The 17,886-nt window shown below is 60.1% G+C and overlaps 4 protein-coding genes across 13 annotated transcripts; all 4 read left to right on the top strand.

The window, feature by feature from the left end:
* Positions 1–67: 67 nt before the first annotated feature.
* C8G (complement C8 gamma chain) lies at positions 68–3,881 on the top strand. The gene is made up of 7 exons (XM_030286592.4): positions 68–356; positions 1,198–1,337; positions 2,006–2,076; positions 2,376–2,483; positions 2,773–2,874; positions 3,048–3,086; positions 3,601–3,881. Exons 1-7 carry the CDS (start codon positions 228–230, stop codon positions 3,612–3,614), a joined length of 603 nt encoding a protein of 200 aa, XP_030142452.1. The 5' UTR covers positions 68–227; the 3' UTR covers positions 3,615–3,881.
* A 2,334-nt stretch (positions 3,882–6,215) lies between these two features.
* LOC100218607 (lipocalin) lies at positions 6,216–8,802 on the top strand. Its single transcript, XM_012578225.3, has 7 exons — positions 6,216–6,389; positions 7,332–7,471; positions 7,555–7,631; positions 7,748–7,861; positions 8,069–8,170; positions 8,370–8,395; positions 8,655–8,802. Exons 1-6 carry the CDS (start codon positions 6,291–6,293, stop codon positions 8,393–8,395), a joined length of 558 nt encoding a protein of 185 aa, XP_012433679.1. The 5' UTR covers positions 6,216–6,290; the 3' UTR covers positions 8,655–8,802.
* Positions 8,803–8,942: 140 nt separating this feature from the next.
* On the top strand, positions 8,943–12,067 carry LOC115497556 (extracellular fatty acid-binding protein). Of its 5 annotated transcripts, none has more exons than XR_012058496.1 (7): positions 8,943–9,602; positions 9,714–9,816; positions 10,284–10,423; positions 10,600–10,748; positions 10,944–11,630; positions 11,742–11,763; positions 11,919–12,067. XR_012058496.1 is itself a non-coding variant. In XM_030286595.3 (7 exons), the coding sequence occupies exons 1-7, from the start codon at positions 9,721–9,723 to the stop codon at positions 11,920–11,922; spliced, it is 543 nt and encodes a 180-aa protein (XP_030142455.2). In that variant the 5' UTR covers positions 8,943–9,720; the 3' UTR covers positions 11,923–12,067. The 5 variants fall into 5 exon arrangements, 2 of the variants coding, with proteins under 2 accessions (XP_030142455.2, XP_072792634.1); XM_030286595.3 differs by having other exon boundaries at positions 8,943–9,816; positions 10,600–10,664; positions 10,944–11,057; positions 11,529–11,630; XM_072936533.1 differs by having other exon boundaries at positions 8,943–9,816; positions 10,944–11,057; positions 11,529–11,630.
* Positions 12,068–13,005: 938 nt separating this feature from the next.
* LOC100232025 (extracellular fatty acid-binding protein) lies at positions 13,006–16,834 on the top strand. Of its 6 annotated transcripts, none has more exons than XM_072936532.1 (8): positions 13,077–13,316; positions 13,815–13,954; positions 14,198–14,347; positions 14,440–14,510; positions 15,088–15,201; positions 15,720–15,821; positions 16,043–16,068; positions 16,631–16,834. In XM_072936532.1, exons 1-7 carry the CDS (start codon positions 13,221–13,223, stop codon positions 16,066–16,068), a joined length of 699 nt encoding a protein of 232 aa, XP_072792633.1. In that variant the 5' UTR covers positions 13,077–13,220; the 3' UTR covers positions 16,631–16,834. The 6 variants fall into 6 exon arrangements, with proteins under 6 accessions (XP_030142450.1, XP_030142451.1, XP_072792633.1 ...); XM_030286588.4 differs by having other exon boundaries at positions 13,079–13,316; positions 16,515–16,711; XM_030286587.4 differs by having other exon boundaries at positions 13,086–13,316; positions 16,658–16,834.
* Positions 16,835–17,886: the final 1,052 nt, after the last annotated feature.

The raw sequence follows: 17,886 nt of genomic DNA, 5'->3' as shown, positions 1-17,886 counted from the left end.
CCGCCCGGCCCCGCTCCCTGCGCTCCGCCCGGCCCCGCTCCCCGCCCGGCCCCGCTCCCTGCGCTCCGCCCGGCCCCGCTCCCCGCCCGGCCCCGCTCCCTGCGCTCCGCCCGGCCCGCGCTGGCCCCGGCGATGACCCCGTCCGGCCGCCACGAGGGCTCCTGGCTCCCGGCCGTGCCCGGCTGGCCCCGCCGCTTCCCGGCAGCGCCTGCCTCGCACGCCGGCGCATGGCGGCCCTGCGCACCCTCCTGCTCCTCGGGCTGCTCCTTTCGGCGCGGGGGCAGAGGCGGCGGCCGCCCCCTCCCCAGAGTGCGCTGGAAAAAGTGGTGGCTCAGGAGGGGCTCAGCCTCCACCAGGTGAGGCGTTGGGCAGAGGGGTCTGTGGGCAGCCGCTGGCCCCGCGCTTGGGTGGGCTGCAGGGAGCCGCGGTGGCTCCTGTTCCGTGTGCCCCTGCAGGACTGACCCCCGGTGTCCCCCCCCAAACCCGGCTGTGCAGCCCATCCTCCTGCATCCCCGTCCAGCGTCCCCGTCCAGCGCTGACCCCCCTGTGCCCTTCCTCCCCAGGCCCACCCTTGCAGCCTGTCCCGTGTCCCCCTCCAGGTCTGACCCCCACTGTCCTCCCCCGCCTCAGCCTCCCAGCCCTTCCCCCAAGCCCGAGCCCCTTAGTGCCGCACACACACAGCCGGGGCTGCCAGAGCCCAGCTCAGCCCCCGCACTGCCTGCACAGCTGCCCGCAGAGCAGGCGCTGGGGCCGAAGCCTCACAGCGACCCCCGTCCTCACCCATCTGGAGCTGCCGGAGGGCCGGTGCAGCCGCCCTCACTCTGGGGCTTGGGCTGAGCTCGGGGCTCTGCTGGCGGGGCCAAGCTGGGGCTGCAGCTTAATGTCATGCCGAGCACACACCCAGTGTGGCACTGGGGTGCCCCCAGTGCTATGGGCAGTGTGAGCCATGGGCAGGTGCCTTGGACATCCCCTAGACACCCCCAGCTTCTCCCCGTGTCAGGCTCCTTCTGCCCTACCAACCCACCAAGCAGCACCTGAAGGGCAGTTGTGCCCTGTGGGCAAGGCTGGAACAGGAATAGTTCCTAAGGAACAGGCTGTGGGCAGAAGTGCCAAGTTAGGGGGAGGGTGCTCAGGGTGGCTGAGTGGTGGCACCCCAAGCTGGTGGCCCTGTAAATGGTGCCATCCTGTGCCATGCAGCTCTCAGGGAAGTGGTTCCTGGTCGGCATAGCCTCCCACTGCAGCTACCTGGCAGAGCACAGCCACCAGCTGGAGGCCACGACAGTGACATTGACCATCCTGGAAGGGCAGAGCCTGGCCATCAACACCTTCAGGAAGCTGTGAGTGATGCCAGGCACAGGGGCTGTGGGCAGGGACAAGGATGCTGCAGGCAGGTCAGAACAGGACCAGTGCCCTAGGATGGGGACTCTGAAAGCAGTGCCAGTGCCCTGGCCACAGGCTCCAAAGAGGACCAAGTTGCCCCAGAGCCAAGTGTGGGTGGGATACCCTCCAAGGAGTTTTGTAGTCAAAGCCCTGGCCACGATGGGCACCCTGGTCATGATGCACACCCTGCCACCCGCACATCCACTAGCCCAAGCTGAGCAGGGCGTGCCCAGGCTGGTCAGTGTGAGGACAGCCAGGCTGGCAAAACTGAGACATGTGGTGTCTCCAAGGCTGCCCAGCCCAGGACTGGCTCTTGGGATTATCCTAGGGGCAGCATGTCTGAGGATGGGGACCTTCAGCACATCTGTGAGCATTTTTCCCAGCCTGCTGGGCCCTGAGGTCCTGAGCATGCTCAGCATTGCAGGGAGGTGACAGGGACTCCTTGGGCGCAGCAGATTTTGGGCTCAACATCTCTCACAATGTCTCCCTGGTGTTCTGGGACATCTTTCCCTGGGGAGAAAACAAAGTCTCAAGGAAACAGACAGCATGTGTGCCTTGGCAGGCAGGGATCCAGGAAGATTCTCCACAGCCTGTACTGATATCTCCTCCTCCTCTCCCCATGCAGGGACAGGATGTGCTGGGAAATCAGGCAACACTACCTTTCCACCCAGGCCCCCGGACACTTTGTGCTGAAGGGTGAGGGAGACTGGTCTGGGGTGGCAGGAGGCTGCCAGAGCCCCCCAGTCCTGCTCAGCAGGGTTTTGGCACCAATGTCCCTCTTCCCAGTGCACACCCAAGTATTTTATGTCTTGGGTCTCTAAGTGCCAGATGCCATCACAGGTGACACCATGGGCTGGTGCCTGTGGGGTTGTCCCACTCTGGCTCTGATTTTCACCCCTTGTACACCCGGCTTGTGGTGAAATGAAGCCCCTGGATGATGCTGGGGCTAACCAGGATTGACCGAACAAACTGGGTTATCCTCTCGTCCTTCCCAGGCCATAGGAAAAGCAGCAAAGTGGATGTGGTAGTGGGTGAGGCTGACCCCAGCAGCTTCATCATCCTCTATTACCAAAAGGGCCACAGCATCTCTGTTAAGCTCTATGGTAAGTTTGGCTCAGAGTCTCATGGCAGGTGAAGGACAGGGGTGGGAAAACTGTGCCGGACTCTGGAGAGGCCAGCTGAAGCCTTGGAGGACCCAACATTGGAATGGGGGTCACTCCTAGCTGGAGAATTGTCCGCAGATGCTGTGGGGGAGCAGGTGAGGGGGGGAACTGGGAACCCCCTTCTCAGCTGAAAGGCCCCTGGGCCCTGAGCCTTGTGTAGGGACATGGGGGGCTTTGGGCCAGTGCCAGGTAGGGCCTGAGGCTACTGATGGTGTCTCCCTGCATGCAGGTCGGACCAGCCTGGTCAGTGACGCCGTCGTGGACAAGTTCGAGCAGCGTGTCAGGGCTGTGGGTCTGAGTGAGGATGTGACCTACTACTTCCCCACCTATGGTGGGTAGCACAGGGTCCTCGGGGAGGCTTTTGTGGGTTCTGTCCCGATGTTTTGGCCACCCCGGGACAAAGATACAAGGACGGGGCTGTGCCCTGCAATGTCTTGGGGGTGTAGGGGCTGGAGGGTGCCAGGTCCCAGAGAAGGTGATTCCCCTGGGCTCTGTCTGTTGCAGGGTTTTGTGACTCTACGGATGAGTTTCACGTCCTCGATGGTGAGTTGGGGATGCTGGGTGATGTTGGATGCTGGCGCTGGCTGCCCCCATGTGCCAGGCTTGGTCCCACACTGGGCACCTGGGTGTTCCTGACCTGGCAGTGGCCTGGGCACACTGGGTCAGATCCATGCTGTGTGGTCCTGCCCCAGGATTGTGGGAGGGTTGGGCTGGCACAGGAAAGGCCATGCCAGACCATTCCCCAGAACAGAGCCTGTGCCCTTGTGTGGCAAACCGTCACTCAGGATGGGCATCAGGTACATCGTGGCAAAGCAAACCCCACTCACTGTCCACAAGGGTCAGACTGGGCTCAATGAATCTATATGGGTGTTTCCTGGGGCGAGGGCTGATCTGGGATGAGATGTCCTGGCACAGAGGCACCCTGGGGTGAAGTCTGGGGTTCCTGGGGACAGCTCCATCACTTGTCATTGGTGCTTGGCGAGGCAGAGGTAGGTCTTCAGCCCTGGTGCTGGGCTTGGACACCCTCCCAGCCCCTCAACACTTCTCTTCCTTCCAGAAACAAAGCTGTAGGTGCAGATGGAGTTTCCAGAGTGTCCCAGAGCTCAGCCCTCATCTCAGCCAGCTGCCCACAGCCACACAGACCTGAGCCACATTTTGTCAGCTCCACAGCTGCTCCACAGCTCTGGAGCCAGCCCTGGGCCTTCTCAGCCCTTCCATCTGTGCTGGCAGCTGCATCTGTCCTTGTTCTTTGCACCCCCCAGCTTGTGTCCCCCCTTTGCTCTGTGCCCCACTCTCCTGCAGGAGCCAGCAACACCCCAATAAACACCTCAGAGAAGAGCCTGCGTACATGCCAGTCACCTCTTGGTCTGCCCCAGCCAGGCCAGCAGTGCCTCCACCATGGGCTGCCAGTGCCTTGGACATGTGCTCCTGGCTGAGAGGTGCCATGGGGGTGTTGGGGGGCTGTGCAGCCCCCTTCCATGCAGATCCCTGCTATCTTCTCTGTGAGCCTTCCTCAGCCGTGGTACAGCAGGGCGGAATTGTGGTGGCTCCTGGTCCAGCTAGCAGGGGCAAGGGAGGGCCCAGCACTGAGGGGAACAGCACCGTGCCTGGGGTCACAGGGGGCATGGACTTAGGGGCACTGAGAGCACAGCATCTGCCTTTTCCCCCAAAAAGCTGAGAGATCCCTTGGGAACCCCAGGGGAGGTAATCTTAGTCCCACAATCCTGCTTCCCATCTCCAGGGCTGGAAAACACCCCATTCCCCTGCCCCAGCCCTGCAAGAGTTTATTCCCTGAGGGGCTCCTGCCCGTCATCCGACCCCCTGTGTGTGGGGTCCTGCCACACATTGCAGGCGAGTGGTGCCCATTGCCACTGGCTGCAGGAGGGGACAGGGAGCAGCCGGGCAGGAAGTAGTGCAGGGCCCCATCCCCACCCCTCCCGCAGCCCCCGCTTGGGGGAGAGCCCTTTGTCCCCAGCACCAGCATTTTGCAATCCTAACGGGAACTGGTAACACATGTTGTTTATCAGGGAATTATGTAAAAGGGAAGCCACGTGATGTGCCCAGAGCCAGCCCCTGTTCCCACCACCCAGGTGCAGGGGCCCCCGAGCCTGACAGAACTGGGCTGTGGTGGATCCAGCTCATTTTACCTGCACCCCAAAGTGGCTGCACCAGGCAGGGGGGAATAAGGGAATAAGAGGAGAGCCCTGGGGAGCTGGGCTGGTCCCCAAGGATTCTCCACACCCTTCATACCAGCTCAGCCCATCTGTTGTTGGGGCTAAACCATTTCTGGGTGCAAACACCCAGGTTATGCCCAAGGGTCTGTGTCAAGCCCCCGTGGGGACCCAGAGCCCAGATAACCCGTCCTGCCCCTAGCCCTGCTCTTTCTGCCCCTTGCCACCGTTGGCATGTTCCCCTATGCCCCCAAGTGCTCCAGCTTTGCCACCCAAGTCCTTGGGCTGGCTCCCAGCTTTACCACTCCCAGGACAGCCGAGCACCACCCAAATATCCATCGGGCACCCTCTCCTGGCACCTGGGCAGGGAGCTGCGGGTATCTGGCAGCAGGGAGGGCTTTGTGTTCCTGCTGCAGTGCCAGATGACAGCGACACCCTGGGTGTTCCCTGCTCTGTGGCTGATGGAGCGAGTTCCCCCCACCACCCTGAGGGTGAGCTCCGGGGGAGACTAAGCCCCAGCCCAGCATGCGGGGCCCCAGCTGGGCTCTCGTGATGTCCAGTCCTGCCTCCTCAGCTTTTGTTTTGCTTTCATAAATCTGCGGGGCCGGGCAGGCGCGGGGTGCGCAGGGCAGGGCGGCCTCACAGCAGGACACGGGGAAGGGAATGTGCAGGGTGGGCTGCCAGGGGAAAACCAGCTGCTCTGAAAACATGCTCCTTACATAACACACCTTGGCAGGGCTGCGCCGTGGCGCTGGGGCTCTGCCCGGCCCAAACCCTGCCAGACCCATGGGCGTGGCTGCTGGCACCCAGCATACATCCCCTGCCCTCACCCTGCAGGGGCGTCCCCAGATTGAGGGCGATGCCTTAATACCTGCTGGTGACCCCAAACCAAGGGGGAGGGCATCTCCAGCCCCTCTTGGCAAAGGGTGCAGGGTGGTGGGGTGGGTGGGGTGTCAAGTTCTAGGGTGCATCTGGCTGCACGCTGGTCCCCAGGGAGCTGAACATGGGGCTCCCCTGCTCACCAGTGGGGTGCACCCCAAGGGTGCTAAGGCCAGCAGAGATACTTCCTTGGGTGATGCAGGTACTTGAGTCAAGGCAAAGCAGGGCATCCTGGAGGAGCACGCATCGGTGTCACGTCCTGTGGGTTGGGTTGGGACCTGGGAGGCACTGGACATTTCCTCCATCTCACTGAAGCCCCACTCTGAGTTCAAGTGAGGCCACCCTGTGTGGATGGGGCAGCTCTGGCCCCTCTCCATGGGCTGCTCCCTGCCCCAGCCCGGCAGCGTTGGGGGCAGGGCGGCCACTGCGCTGGCCGCTGGCTGTTTTCACTGCAGAGCAGTTTGGCACCCTGGAGCAAATATGTCGTATCAACAGAAGGGAAGCATTCACAGGATCCCCTGCTTGCCCTTTGGCTTCAGCACTCTGTCCTGCTCCAGCTTGCATAACGGCACGGCTGGGGCAGGGCTGGCTCCCCGGGGGCCCCCGGAACGCCTGACGATAAATAGGGGCTCAACAAACTCGCCAGCACTGCAGCGCTCTGCCTCCAGCTCTCAGCTCAGCTCGGCTCGCTCTTGCCATGCAGGCCACACTGCTCAGCACCCTGGCGCTGGCCCTGCTCGGGACACTGCACGCCCAGGACAGCATTCCTGTCCAGGCTGACTTCCAGCAGGACAAGGTGACACAGGCCGACCGGCATCACCTCTGTGGGGGTTTGGGGTGTTTTGCGGGATCCTTGCCCTGAAAATGGGGGGAGGGGGCGGTGCAGGTGGATGGGGGCCCAGGCTTGCACCGGTGCACATGCAGCCTCCCATCCTGGGGACTTCCCAGCACCTGGGTTTGGTGGCTCTGGAAGGGATCCAGCATCGAGGCTGCAGGCTGTGGGGTAGGATCCCAGCTTAGGCATGGGTCCAAGCTGCTGCTGTGCTGTGGAGTGGGTGTGGATGCACAGGGCTCTTACAGGGGAGAGTAAGAAATGCAGTCTTGGTCTGATAGCACAGAGGTGGGCCATGAGAACCCCTCCCCAACAAAGGCCCCATCCCAGGGCCACAAAAAAATAAGGGCTGCTGTGCTGGGATATCCCCTACATCCCTTCTCCCCTGGACAGGTCCTGGGGGACACAGCCTCCCCAGAGAGGTAATGGGGATGGAGGGAGGCACTTTCTGCAAGGACAGGAGTTTGGGATGTGCTGCAAGGGTGATCCCAGCACAGCTGCTCTCCAAGGGGGGGCAGTTCCCCTCAGGAGTATCACACTGCTGGCTCCATATGCCAGGCTGGAATGAGCCACGCTGGACCCAGTGTCCTGACTCATCCTCACACCCCCAGAGGGAGGGAAATGGTATCTCAGAGCCAGGCCGTCCTGTCACACTCCCTGGACTTGGGGTGAAGAGGAAGGAAACACCCAAGGGCAGTGAAGGACATGTAATGAAACAGGGATTTCCTTGTTCCTGGCTTTTGTGGTTGCCAATAGCTGTAGCAGCTCCCTGTGAAATGAGGACCCTGGGACACTGTCCTGCTGTAGGGAATGAGCTGCCAGAGGACAGCTGGGCTGGGGCTGGTGGGGGCTGAGGGGTGAGACAGGGTCTGTGCCCAGCTGGGGCTGAGTGGAGGTTGTGTGCAGCTCACGGGGAGATGGTACAGCATCGGTCTGGCCTCCAACTCTAACTGGTTCAAGGAGAAGAGGCACCTGATGAAGATGTGCACCACCATCATCTCCACCACCGCAGAGGGGAACCTAGAAGTTACCTCCACGTACCCCAAGTATGGGGCATGGGGAGAGGGTGAGCGGGGAGGGGTGTACTGGGGGTGGCCACTGGTGCATCCCCTGCTGCTCTGCATCCCAGGGGTGACCAGTGCGTGACGAGGAACAGTCTTTACACCAAGACAGAGCAGCCAGGGCGGTTCAGCTACACCAACCCACGTGAGTGCCCAGCTTCCATGGGGCAGCCCCGGACATGTCACAGTTCTGCTCTCCCTGTTTCTGCCTTGTGGCTGATTCAGACCTCAGGGCTGAGCTGTGCCCCATGTTCCCCACAGGCTGGGGCAGCACGCATAACGTGCATGTGGTGGAAACCAACTACGAAGAGTATGCCTTGCTGGCCACCCAGATCTCCAAAGGCACCGGTTCCTCCACCATGGTGCTGCTCTACAGTACGTCTGCCCCTGGACCCCCATGATGTCCATACCCCCCCAGATGTCTGTCTTTCCCATGGGAGAAGGGCAGGGTTAGGGTCATTTCCCAAGCTGGGGTGACCTTGGGGGGATGATGGCTGGGTCTGGACCCCCTTGCAGGGCTGTCCGTGCCCCTGTGCTGGTGGGTATGGGAAGGACTGCCTCTCACCCTGCTCTTTGCTGCAGGCCGGACGAAGGAGCTGAGTCCCAGACGCCTGGAGATGTTCACCCAGTTCTCCAGGGAGCAGGGCCTGACAGATGACGAGATCCTCATCCTGCCCCAGACGGGTGAGACTGGGAGCACAGGGATGGTGTCGGAGAGTAGGGGGTGAGATACCACAGGGGGACTGAGAAGGAGGAGACCCTGCTGGCTTGTCCCTGCCTCTCTATGGGACCAGACAAGGGCTGCCCCTATGCAGGATCCCTCAGAGGGGCTGAGTTCCCACAGTCCCAGAGGAGCTGATCTCCCTGTTTCTTCCTCTTGCAGATAAATGCATGGCAGATGCTGCTTAGGTGAGTCCTGCCTTCACTGGGGCTCAGACCAGCCTTGGGGGATGGTATGGGGATGCTTAAAGCCACATCACCCCACAGAGCCTCCAGCCCCTCCACAACCCTTCCCTGGGCTGCTGCTCTCCTCACACTGACTGGGGATCCACCACCCAGCCCTGTGGGCTGCCTACCCACTCAGTGTGAGGCTAGCCAGGCCCATGTCCCCTCTGTGTGTTACCTGGTCTCCCACAGCTCAGCCATGCTCACCCCTCATCTTTTCCAGACAGACCCACCAGCTGCTGCCAGCCCAAGCCCCAACAGCATCACAAGCTGGTGACCACCCTGACCCCCCAGCACCACAGCAGCCTTCGCTCCCTGGCTTCACAACCCACACCTGTATCCCTGTCTCGATTAAAGCCCATTAAAAAACATCCCTTGCCTGTTGGATTGTTCTGGGGCAGGCCCAAACAAGGCAATGGGGAGGGGAAAGTATGGCCAGTAGGGTTGGGACTGGGGTTAGTGGTCAGGGCTGACCCCAGCTCCTGGCTATGGAGCTGCTGGGCTGAGACCCCTTGTGCACTCACAGCTCTGCCCCATGGTGCTGCCTGGCCACTGAACCTGCCCTGTCCCACAAAAAGGGGTCCCTGAGTCTAGGGACCCACTGGGGCATCTGCTCCCCCTCTGCCCCTTGGACACCCTGGGCTCCCCCAACCTCCCTGCCTTGGTTTTCCTGCTGGAGAGCAGGCTGGCAGCATAGGAATAGGGCGACGAGCAATCAGGAGGTCTCCAGAAGTTTGGGGAAGGATAGACATGAAGAAGAAGGATGTCTGAGCTCTGGGTGTGGCTTGATTCCAGCCACCTCCTGGGCTCCATCCCACAAACCCGGACCCTCTCCAGCAGTGGGGTCTGAGCCTGATGCCACCAGCCTAAGAAATCACCACCCCTTCTGAGGGCACCCAGGTGTGGCTCAGCCTGGGGCAGAACACCAGCACAGCCATTCTCTGGCACTGAGGATCCTGAGGCAGGAACCATCCCACCACTGACAGACCTTAGAAGCAATGGAAACAGCCAGGAGGGGGCCCCTGGGATGCATGTCACGTCCTCCCCAGACACAGAGCGGGCACGGGGCAGCTCTTGGTCCTGGCGTGCTCTGGGCTGGGTGTCACACAAGGCTGCATTCATCTGGAACCAGGGGGGACAGGCCCAGCACTGTCACCTAAGCCGGGCACAGGTTATCCTTGTTCTTGTGTAACCTGTTGCATAAAGCTGGCCTGGGCAGCTGTGCTGCCAGCAATGGGGGCTATAAAGTGAGTGCAGCCTCTCCTGCCCACATCCACTTCAGGGTGAGGATGACAGCAGCACTGCCCAGCCTGGCTCTGGCCATGCTCTGCCTGCTGCAGGTAGGAGCCCAGGGCCCCGTGCAGCTGGACCTGGACACCAAGAAGGTAAGTACACAGGGTGCTGCCTGGCACATCCTGCCTGAGCTGGAGGGGCTGGCTGGGACAGGGGGCTTGTGCTGCACTCCCGGGCACCTGCCAGCCCCATCCCTGAGCCAGCTTCAGGGCAGCTTCCAGGAGAGCCTGTGCAAAACCAGGTTAGTTCTAGCTGCTGTGTCCAGTGCCAACAGTAGCCCCACTGCAAGGACACCAGCTTGTGGGGCCATGATATTTGCAAGGGTGTGGCACTTTCCCAGGGAACATGGGTCAGGTGCTGCACCTGTACTCTTAGCTTGGGGCAGGACAGGGTGTTCTGCATGCAGGTAGGTGGCAGGTCCCCATGTTTGCCAGTGGCAGATCCACTGCAGGTTGGCAAATTTCTGCAGTGGGCTTCCAAGTCCCCTATGGAGGAGTGCAGGTCCCCCTGGTAGGTCCCCACAACTTTTCCAAATTCCACCAGTGACGTCCTGCTGCAGTTTGCAGGGGTGTGGTATGTCACAGCCATTGCTTCCAACTGCTCCATCTTCCTGAAGATGAAAGATGGGATGAAGTCACCCATGGCCATCATCAGCTTCATGCCAGAAGGGGACCTGGCCGTGAAGTTGGTCTGGCCCCTGTAAGTGTCTGTCCTGCTCACTGTGTTCCCTGTGGGCCACAGCACAGTACTCTGGGTTGCCCAGTTCTGCCTCAGTGCATCCCCCTGGGCAGGCTGGGCTCCCCCCGTGCCCATCACCCTGCTGCCTTACCTTGTGGTGTCTAGACACATTTGTCTTTTTCGTGTTCGTTTTCCAGGATGGACAAATGCCAAAAGTTTGAGCTGCTCTTCCAGCAGAGCGGGCAGGCGGGGCACTACATGGGTATGTGTGGAGAGGGGCTTTGGAGCCATGGGTACCCTGAAACAGAAGGCATCTCCAGCCCCCATGCCTCAGGAGTAGTGGAAGGTGGGCTTGGCCCCTCTGCCTCCACGACTCAGCAAGAGGTTGTGGGTGGGTGGGCACCTGGCTCCTCCACATTGAGTTGGGGTTCCTTCCTCATACCCCCCTCAGGCAAATTTGAGGCTTGAGCACTGAGCTGTGGGCCTCAGGAGGGCTCAGACTCTAGCCCGTTACCCATCCAGTCACCTCTGGGGTCCTTAGGAGCACAAGAGAAGAGGAATCTGTGTGTGATGGAGGCAGACTACAGTCATTATGCTGTCCTGCACGAGGTCCAGCACAGCGAGGCAGAGCCCAGCACGGCGCTGCAGCTTCTCAGTGCGTTGGGAGTGGGGACCTGGCTCCTGGGAAGGGTTGGGACCACCAGCAGCAGGCAGGGGCTGGGCTTCCCACCACTTCCCAGGGCCACCACCAGCACCACCCCACGTCCATCACCTAGGGAATTAATTTTGGGGTGAATGAAACTTTGCGCTACAGAAATCTCCAGTTGGTTGTGGGTTGAACCAGAGCCTCCTGCAGTGTGCAAGCCCAGCTGCAGCAACCTAAGCCTGCCAGCAATCCCATACCACCCCAAGCAAATGGGTTGCTGATCCCAAGGGGCTTGTGCCCCTTTGCTGCCAACCCAGGGCAGCTGTGGTTTGCCTGGTGTCCACCCTGCATGTTCATTGCTTCACCTTGGCCCTTCCCTGGGGTCCAGCTGCTGCCCTGCAGTACCTGGACCCCCAGTGTGGGGCTGGCTGCTGGGATTCCTTGCACTCACCAGCTCCCACTTTGGGTTTGTGGCTGCAGCAAGGGAGCAGGATGTGAGCCCCCAGCTCCTGCAGAAGTTCATGGAGCTCATCCCCACCATGGGCCTGACCGAGGACATGCTGGCCATCCTGCCCAAGTCAGGTGAGTGGCCCGAGGGCACAGGGTGGCAGCTGCAGCTCCTCTGCATGTGTACTGTGCAGAGGCTCGGGGTGCTGCCAATTGCACACTCACCCCCTCTTTGCTTTCCAACAGATCAATGCACCAGGGACATCAGGTGAGTGTGGCCAGGGAAAGCTGTGACTGCTTCTCAGCATGGCTTGGGCTGAGCAGGAACTTGCAGGCCCTGGGGGATCCCCCACCTGCCTTGGGGCTCTGTCATCTTGGCTTTGCCCTGCTCTGAGCAGTCATCTGCCTGTCCTGCCCCTACAGCTGAAGGACCATGTGTCCCCCAGAAGTAGTAGACGACGGGCTCTGCACCCCACTCCGTGGTGCTCCTTCCCATCCTGCAGGCTCTGCCGGACCCCCTGCTCCATACCAGGATCACCCTCAACTTCCTAAATAAATAGATGCAGAAGATGCCCCAGTGCACGATGCTTTGTTGGCAGGAGCAGGGTGCTGCCAAGGTCCCCAGGCACCCTGAGACCAACAGCCCTGGAGCTGACCCTTCCTGTCAGGCCCCCATAGGTTTCAGGGGGCTCCCTAGATGTGATGTGTGCTGTGCCCAGCATGGGGAGGATGGGGAAGGTCCAGGGGAGCAGCTGTCAGGGCAAGGAAGATTGGAGCCAGGGTGGCCAGGGGCTGGCACAGCCTAGCTGTGTGATCAGCAGCTCTGGGCAGACAGGGTTGAGCAGTCAGGCTGCCCAGTGCTGCCTGCAGGGACACTCCCAGAAAACCCCATTCCCTGCTCAGTCCTTGCCCGGGGTGGCACCAGGGCTGTCTGTGGCAGGACTGGGACCCACATACCTGCCACCTCCCTTGGTCCCCCATCTCACCAAAGCAAGGCCATGCTGCCATGAGCCGGGCAAGGGTGGTTTTTATCTGCCTCCACCTCCTGCCGACCGAAGGCAGCTTCCCTGCCCCGGAGTCCCTCTGTGCCCGGGCAGGTGCTGGGCTGTGATCCCAGGAGCGCGGCAGGGCCAGGCCACAGGGGACATGACACTCTGGGAAGGAGGGACACACTCCCACAGCGACACGAACCCCTTCTTCTGCCCGCCCTGCTCGGGGTGCAGCCCGCTCGGCTGAGCCGGGTGCCCGGAGAAGGGGGGGAGGCTGACTGGATTTGGGCAGGATCCCAGCAGCTCCCTGGGCCACGCTGCACCCCGGCCAGAAGAACGGGTCACCGAGGGCCTCGGGGAGCTGGACAGCGGGGCTGCCCCGGGGCCGCTGCCGGGAACAACCTCCCGCTCCTCCTGGCAGCGCTCCGGCAGCCCGTTGGAAAACAACCGTTCGCTTTGTTCTTTCACAAGCAACTAAAAGAACCGGGGAAATCCCAAATTTCAGCAGTGGTGCAACAGTTCCTGTAAGCCCGTTTTGGGGCTGGCAGGCACAAGCCCCGCTCTGCCCCAGGGGTTTCTTCACCCTTGGCTGACTGCTGCCCTTCGGATCCACCCCTTTGCCCAATCCGGCCCCAAGAGCGTTCCCGTGGGGCTCGGCACGGCTCCAGCGCGGGGCACGGAGCTATAAATGCGACGGCACCGCTCCCCATCCCACCGGGGAAGTCCGTGAGGCGAGATGAGGACCGTGGGGTTGAGCCTGGGGCTGGTCCTGCTGTGCTTGCTGCGTGTGCAGGCTGAGGAGCTGGGAACTGCGGGGCCGGAGGAGAGCAAGGTGACCCCAGCATCCAGGGAAGGGAGGGGAAGGAAGGGAAGGGAAGGGAAGGGAAGGGAAGGGAAGGGAAGGGAAGGGAAGGGAAGGGAAGGGAAGGGAAGGGAAGGGAAGGGAAGGGAAGGGAAGGGAAGGGAAGGGAAGGGAAGGGAAGGGAAGGGAAGGGAAGGGAAGGGAAGGGAAGGGAAGGGAAGGGAAGGGAAGGGAAGGGAAGGGAAGGGAAGGGAAGGGAAGGGTTTGTTCTCTAGTCACCAGCAGAGCAGGGAGGACTGTGGAGGTGTTTTGGTACTGGGGACAGCTGGGGTCACTACAGCCACCATTGCTTTGCTGACACACCCAGGCGAGGACAGTCATCCAGCTCCTGCATAGGTGTCCCTAAGGGAATTCTGTTTCTGGAATGGGATGTGGGTGTTCCATGCACTGAGGTTGTCCTGGCTTTGTCCCTGAGGAGGGGACACTCTAGACTGCTCCTCTGGACTCACAGCCTGCTCTCACTGCCAGATTGCAGGGACATGGTACATCACTGCTATGGCATCTGACTCCAAGATCTACCTCCAAAAGAAGGACCAACTGAAGATGGCAATGGCCAACATTGAGGTCCTGGGGAATGGTGACCTGAAGGTCTCCTTTGCAATTCCCACGTAAGTCCCACATGCTTTTCTCCACGGGCTTCACTTGACCAACCTCCTCCTTGGACCTTCACTCGTGGGTCTTCACCTCAGTGCACTCGCCAAACATGTGAGCAGAGGTTGAGACAGGAACACCAGAGGTTTGGGACAGCTGTGAGCACCCCGTCTTTAGGGCAGGATCAGAGCAACACCGGCAAGGACCAGTGCCACCACAGAGGGTGGGACGGGACCCTACAATTACAACTTTCCCAGCAGAACCAGCCTCATTCCAGAAGCCCAGAGCATGAGTGAGGGCATCAATAATCCCCAAGTGACAGCACTGTCCCCTGCCAGCCCAGGTACCCATTGTTCCAAGGGTGGTATCTGTCCCCTCCTCCACTGGCCACACCATCCCGTCTCTGAACAGTAAGTCTCACACCTGGGATAGCAACCCTTGAACAGGGGAGGGGAAAGGGAGTCACTTCACCTCAGCTGGAGCATCCTTCACTCTTCTGCAGCCCTGAGAGATGTATGAAGTTTGAATCGATCTACACGCCAACAGGCAGCCCGGGTGAATACTACAGCTCTGGTGAGTGGGGGTGCCTAGCTCTTGGAGCAGGATAGAGGCATGTCCCACCATCCCTGCCTGAAGCAGCTGGCTGTTCCTGGGGACATGGCCCTCAGGATTGCCTGCCCCTCCTGTATCCTGGGTGGGACATCCCTCTGCATCCAGGTGCCAGCTACACCCCAGGGCTGGTGGCCCAGCAGCATGGCAGACCCTGCAATCCCTCCCTCTGGGACGAACACATTGAGGCCAAGCTTAAACCCTAGGGAAAAGCAGGTTCCTTCAGCAAAGAGGCTGTGAGTGGATGTTCCATGGGGATGGAGCAGGAGTGGTTTTCCACCATTCCCAGTCCAAGGAGCAGTCTGACACTGGCCAACAGCCTGCACTGACCATCCATAGCCCTTTCTGCCCTTGCCTCCCCATCCTTCTGCTCTGCTGTGGTCTCCCCAGGCTTTCAGAGAAGCCCTAGCAAGAGGGAAACCAGGATGGGGAGTTATCAAGGAAAAACAGGCTTGCTGGGCTTCATGCTCTTTAACAGCCCCTTTGCAGCATGGGGGTTTCCAGGAGGAGGTAATTTACTTTTCTCCGCGTCCTTTTGCAGACAGAGGCAATAAGACAGTGCGGCTGGTGGACACCGACGGCACTTCCTACATGGTTGTCTTTGCCACCAGAGAGAAAGAAGACGGGAAGATCTTGCACATGCTGAGACTTTACAGTGCGTAGACAGCAGTGGTGAACTGCTCTGAGGGTCCTGCAAGGCCAGGAGCCAGGGGACATTCTCTCTCCACTTCTGCCCTGGGTGAGGTGCAGGAGTGGGGCAGGGACTATCATGTGTTCCCTGTGTGGCAGGGAAGGAGCAGTATTTTAGGGGTGGCAGGGGAGGCTGGGGCTCAGGCTCCCAGAACTGTGCTGCAAGTCCATGGCCTTGGGTAAGCTGCTTGTTGGAGAAGGGTGGAGAGTGGGGGTCCTGCTGCACAGGCAGAACAGAATCAATGGGGACAGGAACCACGAGAGGAGTCACTGTGCTGGTGTCAGGACCTCTGGCTCATCTTGTACCCTGGGTGGGGTGTCTCATGTGCCTGGCCACCACTGCTGTCCAGGACCTCCACCAGTGCCTCCAGCCTTCTCCCAGGGACTGCCACCCATCCCACCCTCAGCTGGACACACTCACCAGCTTCCCCGGAGATGCAGGGTCAGGCACAGTCTGGAGCTAACTCATGTCTTTGTCTTTAGGCAGAACCCAGTGGGTGAGACCCAAAATCAAGACACTGTTCAAGAGACTTGCTAAGCTGAATGGCTTCACCGACGAGACAATCTGGATTTTGCCCAGGCAGGGTGAGCACTGCCCAGGGCCAATACAGGGACATGCAGGCAGGGACCAGCTCAGCCCATCAGTGCCACCACTTTGTGGTCTGAGCTGGCAGCCAGCAGTGCTCTGGCTGGGCACACTGAGAAAGCAGAAACCCACAAGTTCCTTCTGAGTAGTCTGTTTTGGGTGCTAAATGGGACTATTCAGACCACAGTGCCAGACTTAGGCTTTCTCTTTGTTTCCACAGAGGAATGCAGACTTGGTGAACTGTAGGTGAGTTGCCACAGTGCAAAACGGTGTTTGCAATGTTCTCTCCTGGAAATTGACCCTCTTGGTGCCCCAAAGGCAAGGGCCACCAAGAACTCTTTGAATTCCTCTGGGGTTGAGCTGTTTGAACTGGTGCAGGACCTTGCACACAGGTAGGACCATTCCTTTGCATACTGCTCTACAGCGGAGCCCCCAGGTAGCAGTACCCAGGGACTCCCAAGGAGCAGTGTCCAGAGACCCCCAGTGGGAAGTGTCTGGCACTGAACATGGGCACGTGAGCTGAAACCACCAGAGAAATATCTGCCCAGCCTTTTGAGCAGTGAGGGCCAGGCAGTCCTGCCAAAGTGACCCTGGGCTTGTGGACTGGCAAACCTGGCCAGAGTGGGTTGGTGTCTCACCATGCAAACCATATTTGCTGTTGCCCCCCTAACCTGTGCTTTCCCACCACACAGCTGTAGGGGTTACTAGAAATCCATTGCTGGAGATGCCTCACCCTACAAATCTGGGGAGAACTGGAGAAGAATGCACTGATCCTAATGGAGAGTCCCACTGGTCTTGTCTCACCCAGACACCACCTCTCCCACCTGTTTTCCAGAAAGTGCAGACTGGCTTGTAGATGCTCTTGCCAAGCAATGCAAGACCCACGCTCTGAAGCTCCAGGCTCCTGCTCCATCATCCTTCTTCCAAGCTCTGTTATCAGGACTCGGACACAGCCCCTGCTCCTCCAGCACACAGTCCCTGCTTTTTGCCAAATAAACAGAAACCCTCCCCAGGTCTTGGTGTAGCTGTCTGGGGAGAACCTGGGGTGCTGGGCCCTGTGGTCCCTCCTGTTGTCCTCCTGGGGGCTGTGGATGGGGAACAGCCAGGAGTGATCCCAGCTGAGGTTGCCCAAGTGAGGGCTGTTTCAGAGCCACAGGATTTTCCCTCCTGGGTGCCTCCCAGAGAGGCAGGACCAGGCCAGGCGGAGATAAGGCAAAGGGTGCAGTGAGGCTGGGAATCCTGTGGGCAAGAGGGGATGCATGGAGAAAGGCCACTGAGAGTGAGGCTGGAGTTTGGAGGGCTGCATCCACCCACACCATCCACCACCTATCCTCCTCTTGCCCCGTAGTGGCTGCAGATCTCCGTTCCCTGAGAGCCCCAGGAGCTCATCCAACAGCTGAGGCTGAGCCAAGGCAGGGCAAGATTCAGATTTGAGACCTGTCTGCCCCACTGCAAGCTGTTGTGGAACATGGCTGTCTGAATCCTCTGGAGCCAAACCTGGAGAGCTGCCTGTGGTTTCTGCCCCTGGGCACCACACAGAGAAAAACCCCGCTGGAGCTGGGGTCCCAGGGCACACAAGCTGACAGTTCAGTGTTTTCTGGGTGTGAATCCCATCTGTGCAGAGATGGCAGTGGGTCCCCATGTAGCCCTCCATAGTCCCTCAGCCCTTCCATCAAGCTTGTATCTATCTCTGCTGCTCATCCAGTGCTCCTTTGTCCCCCCAACAAATCTGGCCAGATGTCATCATATATCTGATAAAAAGGGACATTTTTCCCCTGAATGTTCCTAAGGACTCCCTATGTTTAGGCACCTACCCAGCAATGGTGGCATCCTGCAGCAAGGAGCTTCACGCACCTCTGCTCTTCCTCTTGCTTGTCATACTGATTCCATCTTCAGCTGCTCAGCCAGGGGCCATGGGAACACACCAAGGCTGGTGGGGACCAGGCTGGTGCAGAGGGGATCAGCCCAGACACCAGGGTACCAAAACCTGATGGAGAGAGCAGAGGGGTGTTGGGGCAAAAGAAATGCTGGGACAGCCTTTGATGGCTGAGGAGCAGTTTGAGA

Source organism: Taeniopygia guttata, chromosome 17 (assembly GCF_048771995.1).
Source record: "Taeniopygia guttata chromosome 17, bTaeGut7.mat, whole genome shotgun sequence".
Classification (NCBI taxonomy): domain Eukaryota; kingdom Metazoa; phylum Chordata; class Aves; order Passeriformes; family Estrildidae; genus Taeniopygia; species Taeniopygia guttata.
This window is presented reverse-complemented; position numbering and strand designations above follow the sequence as displayed.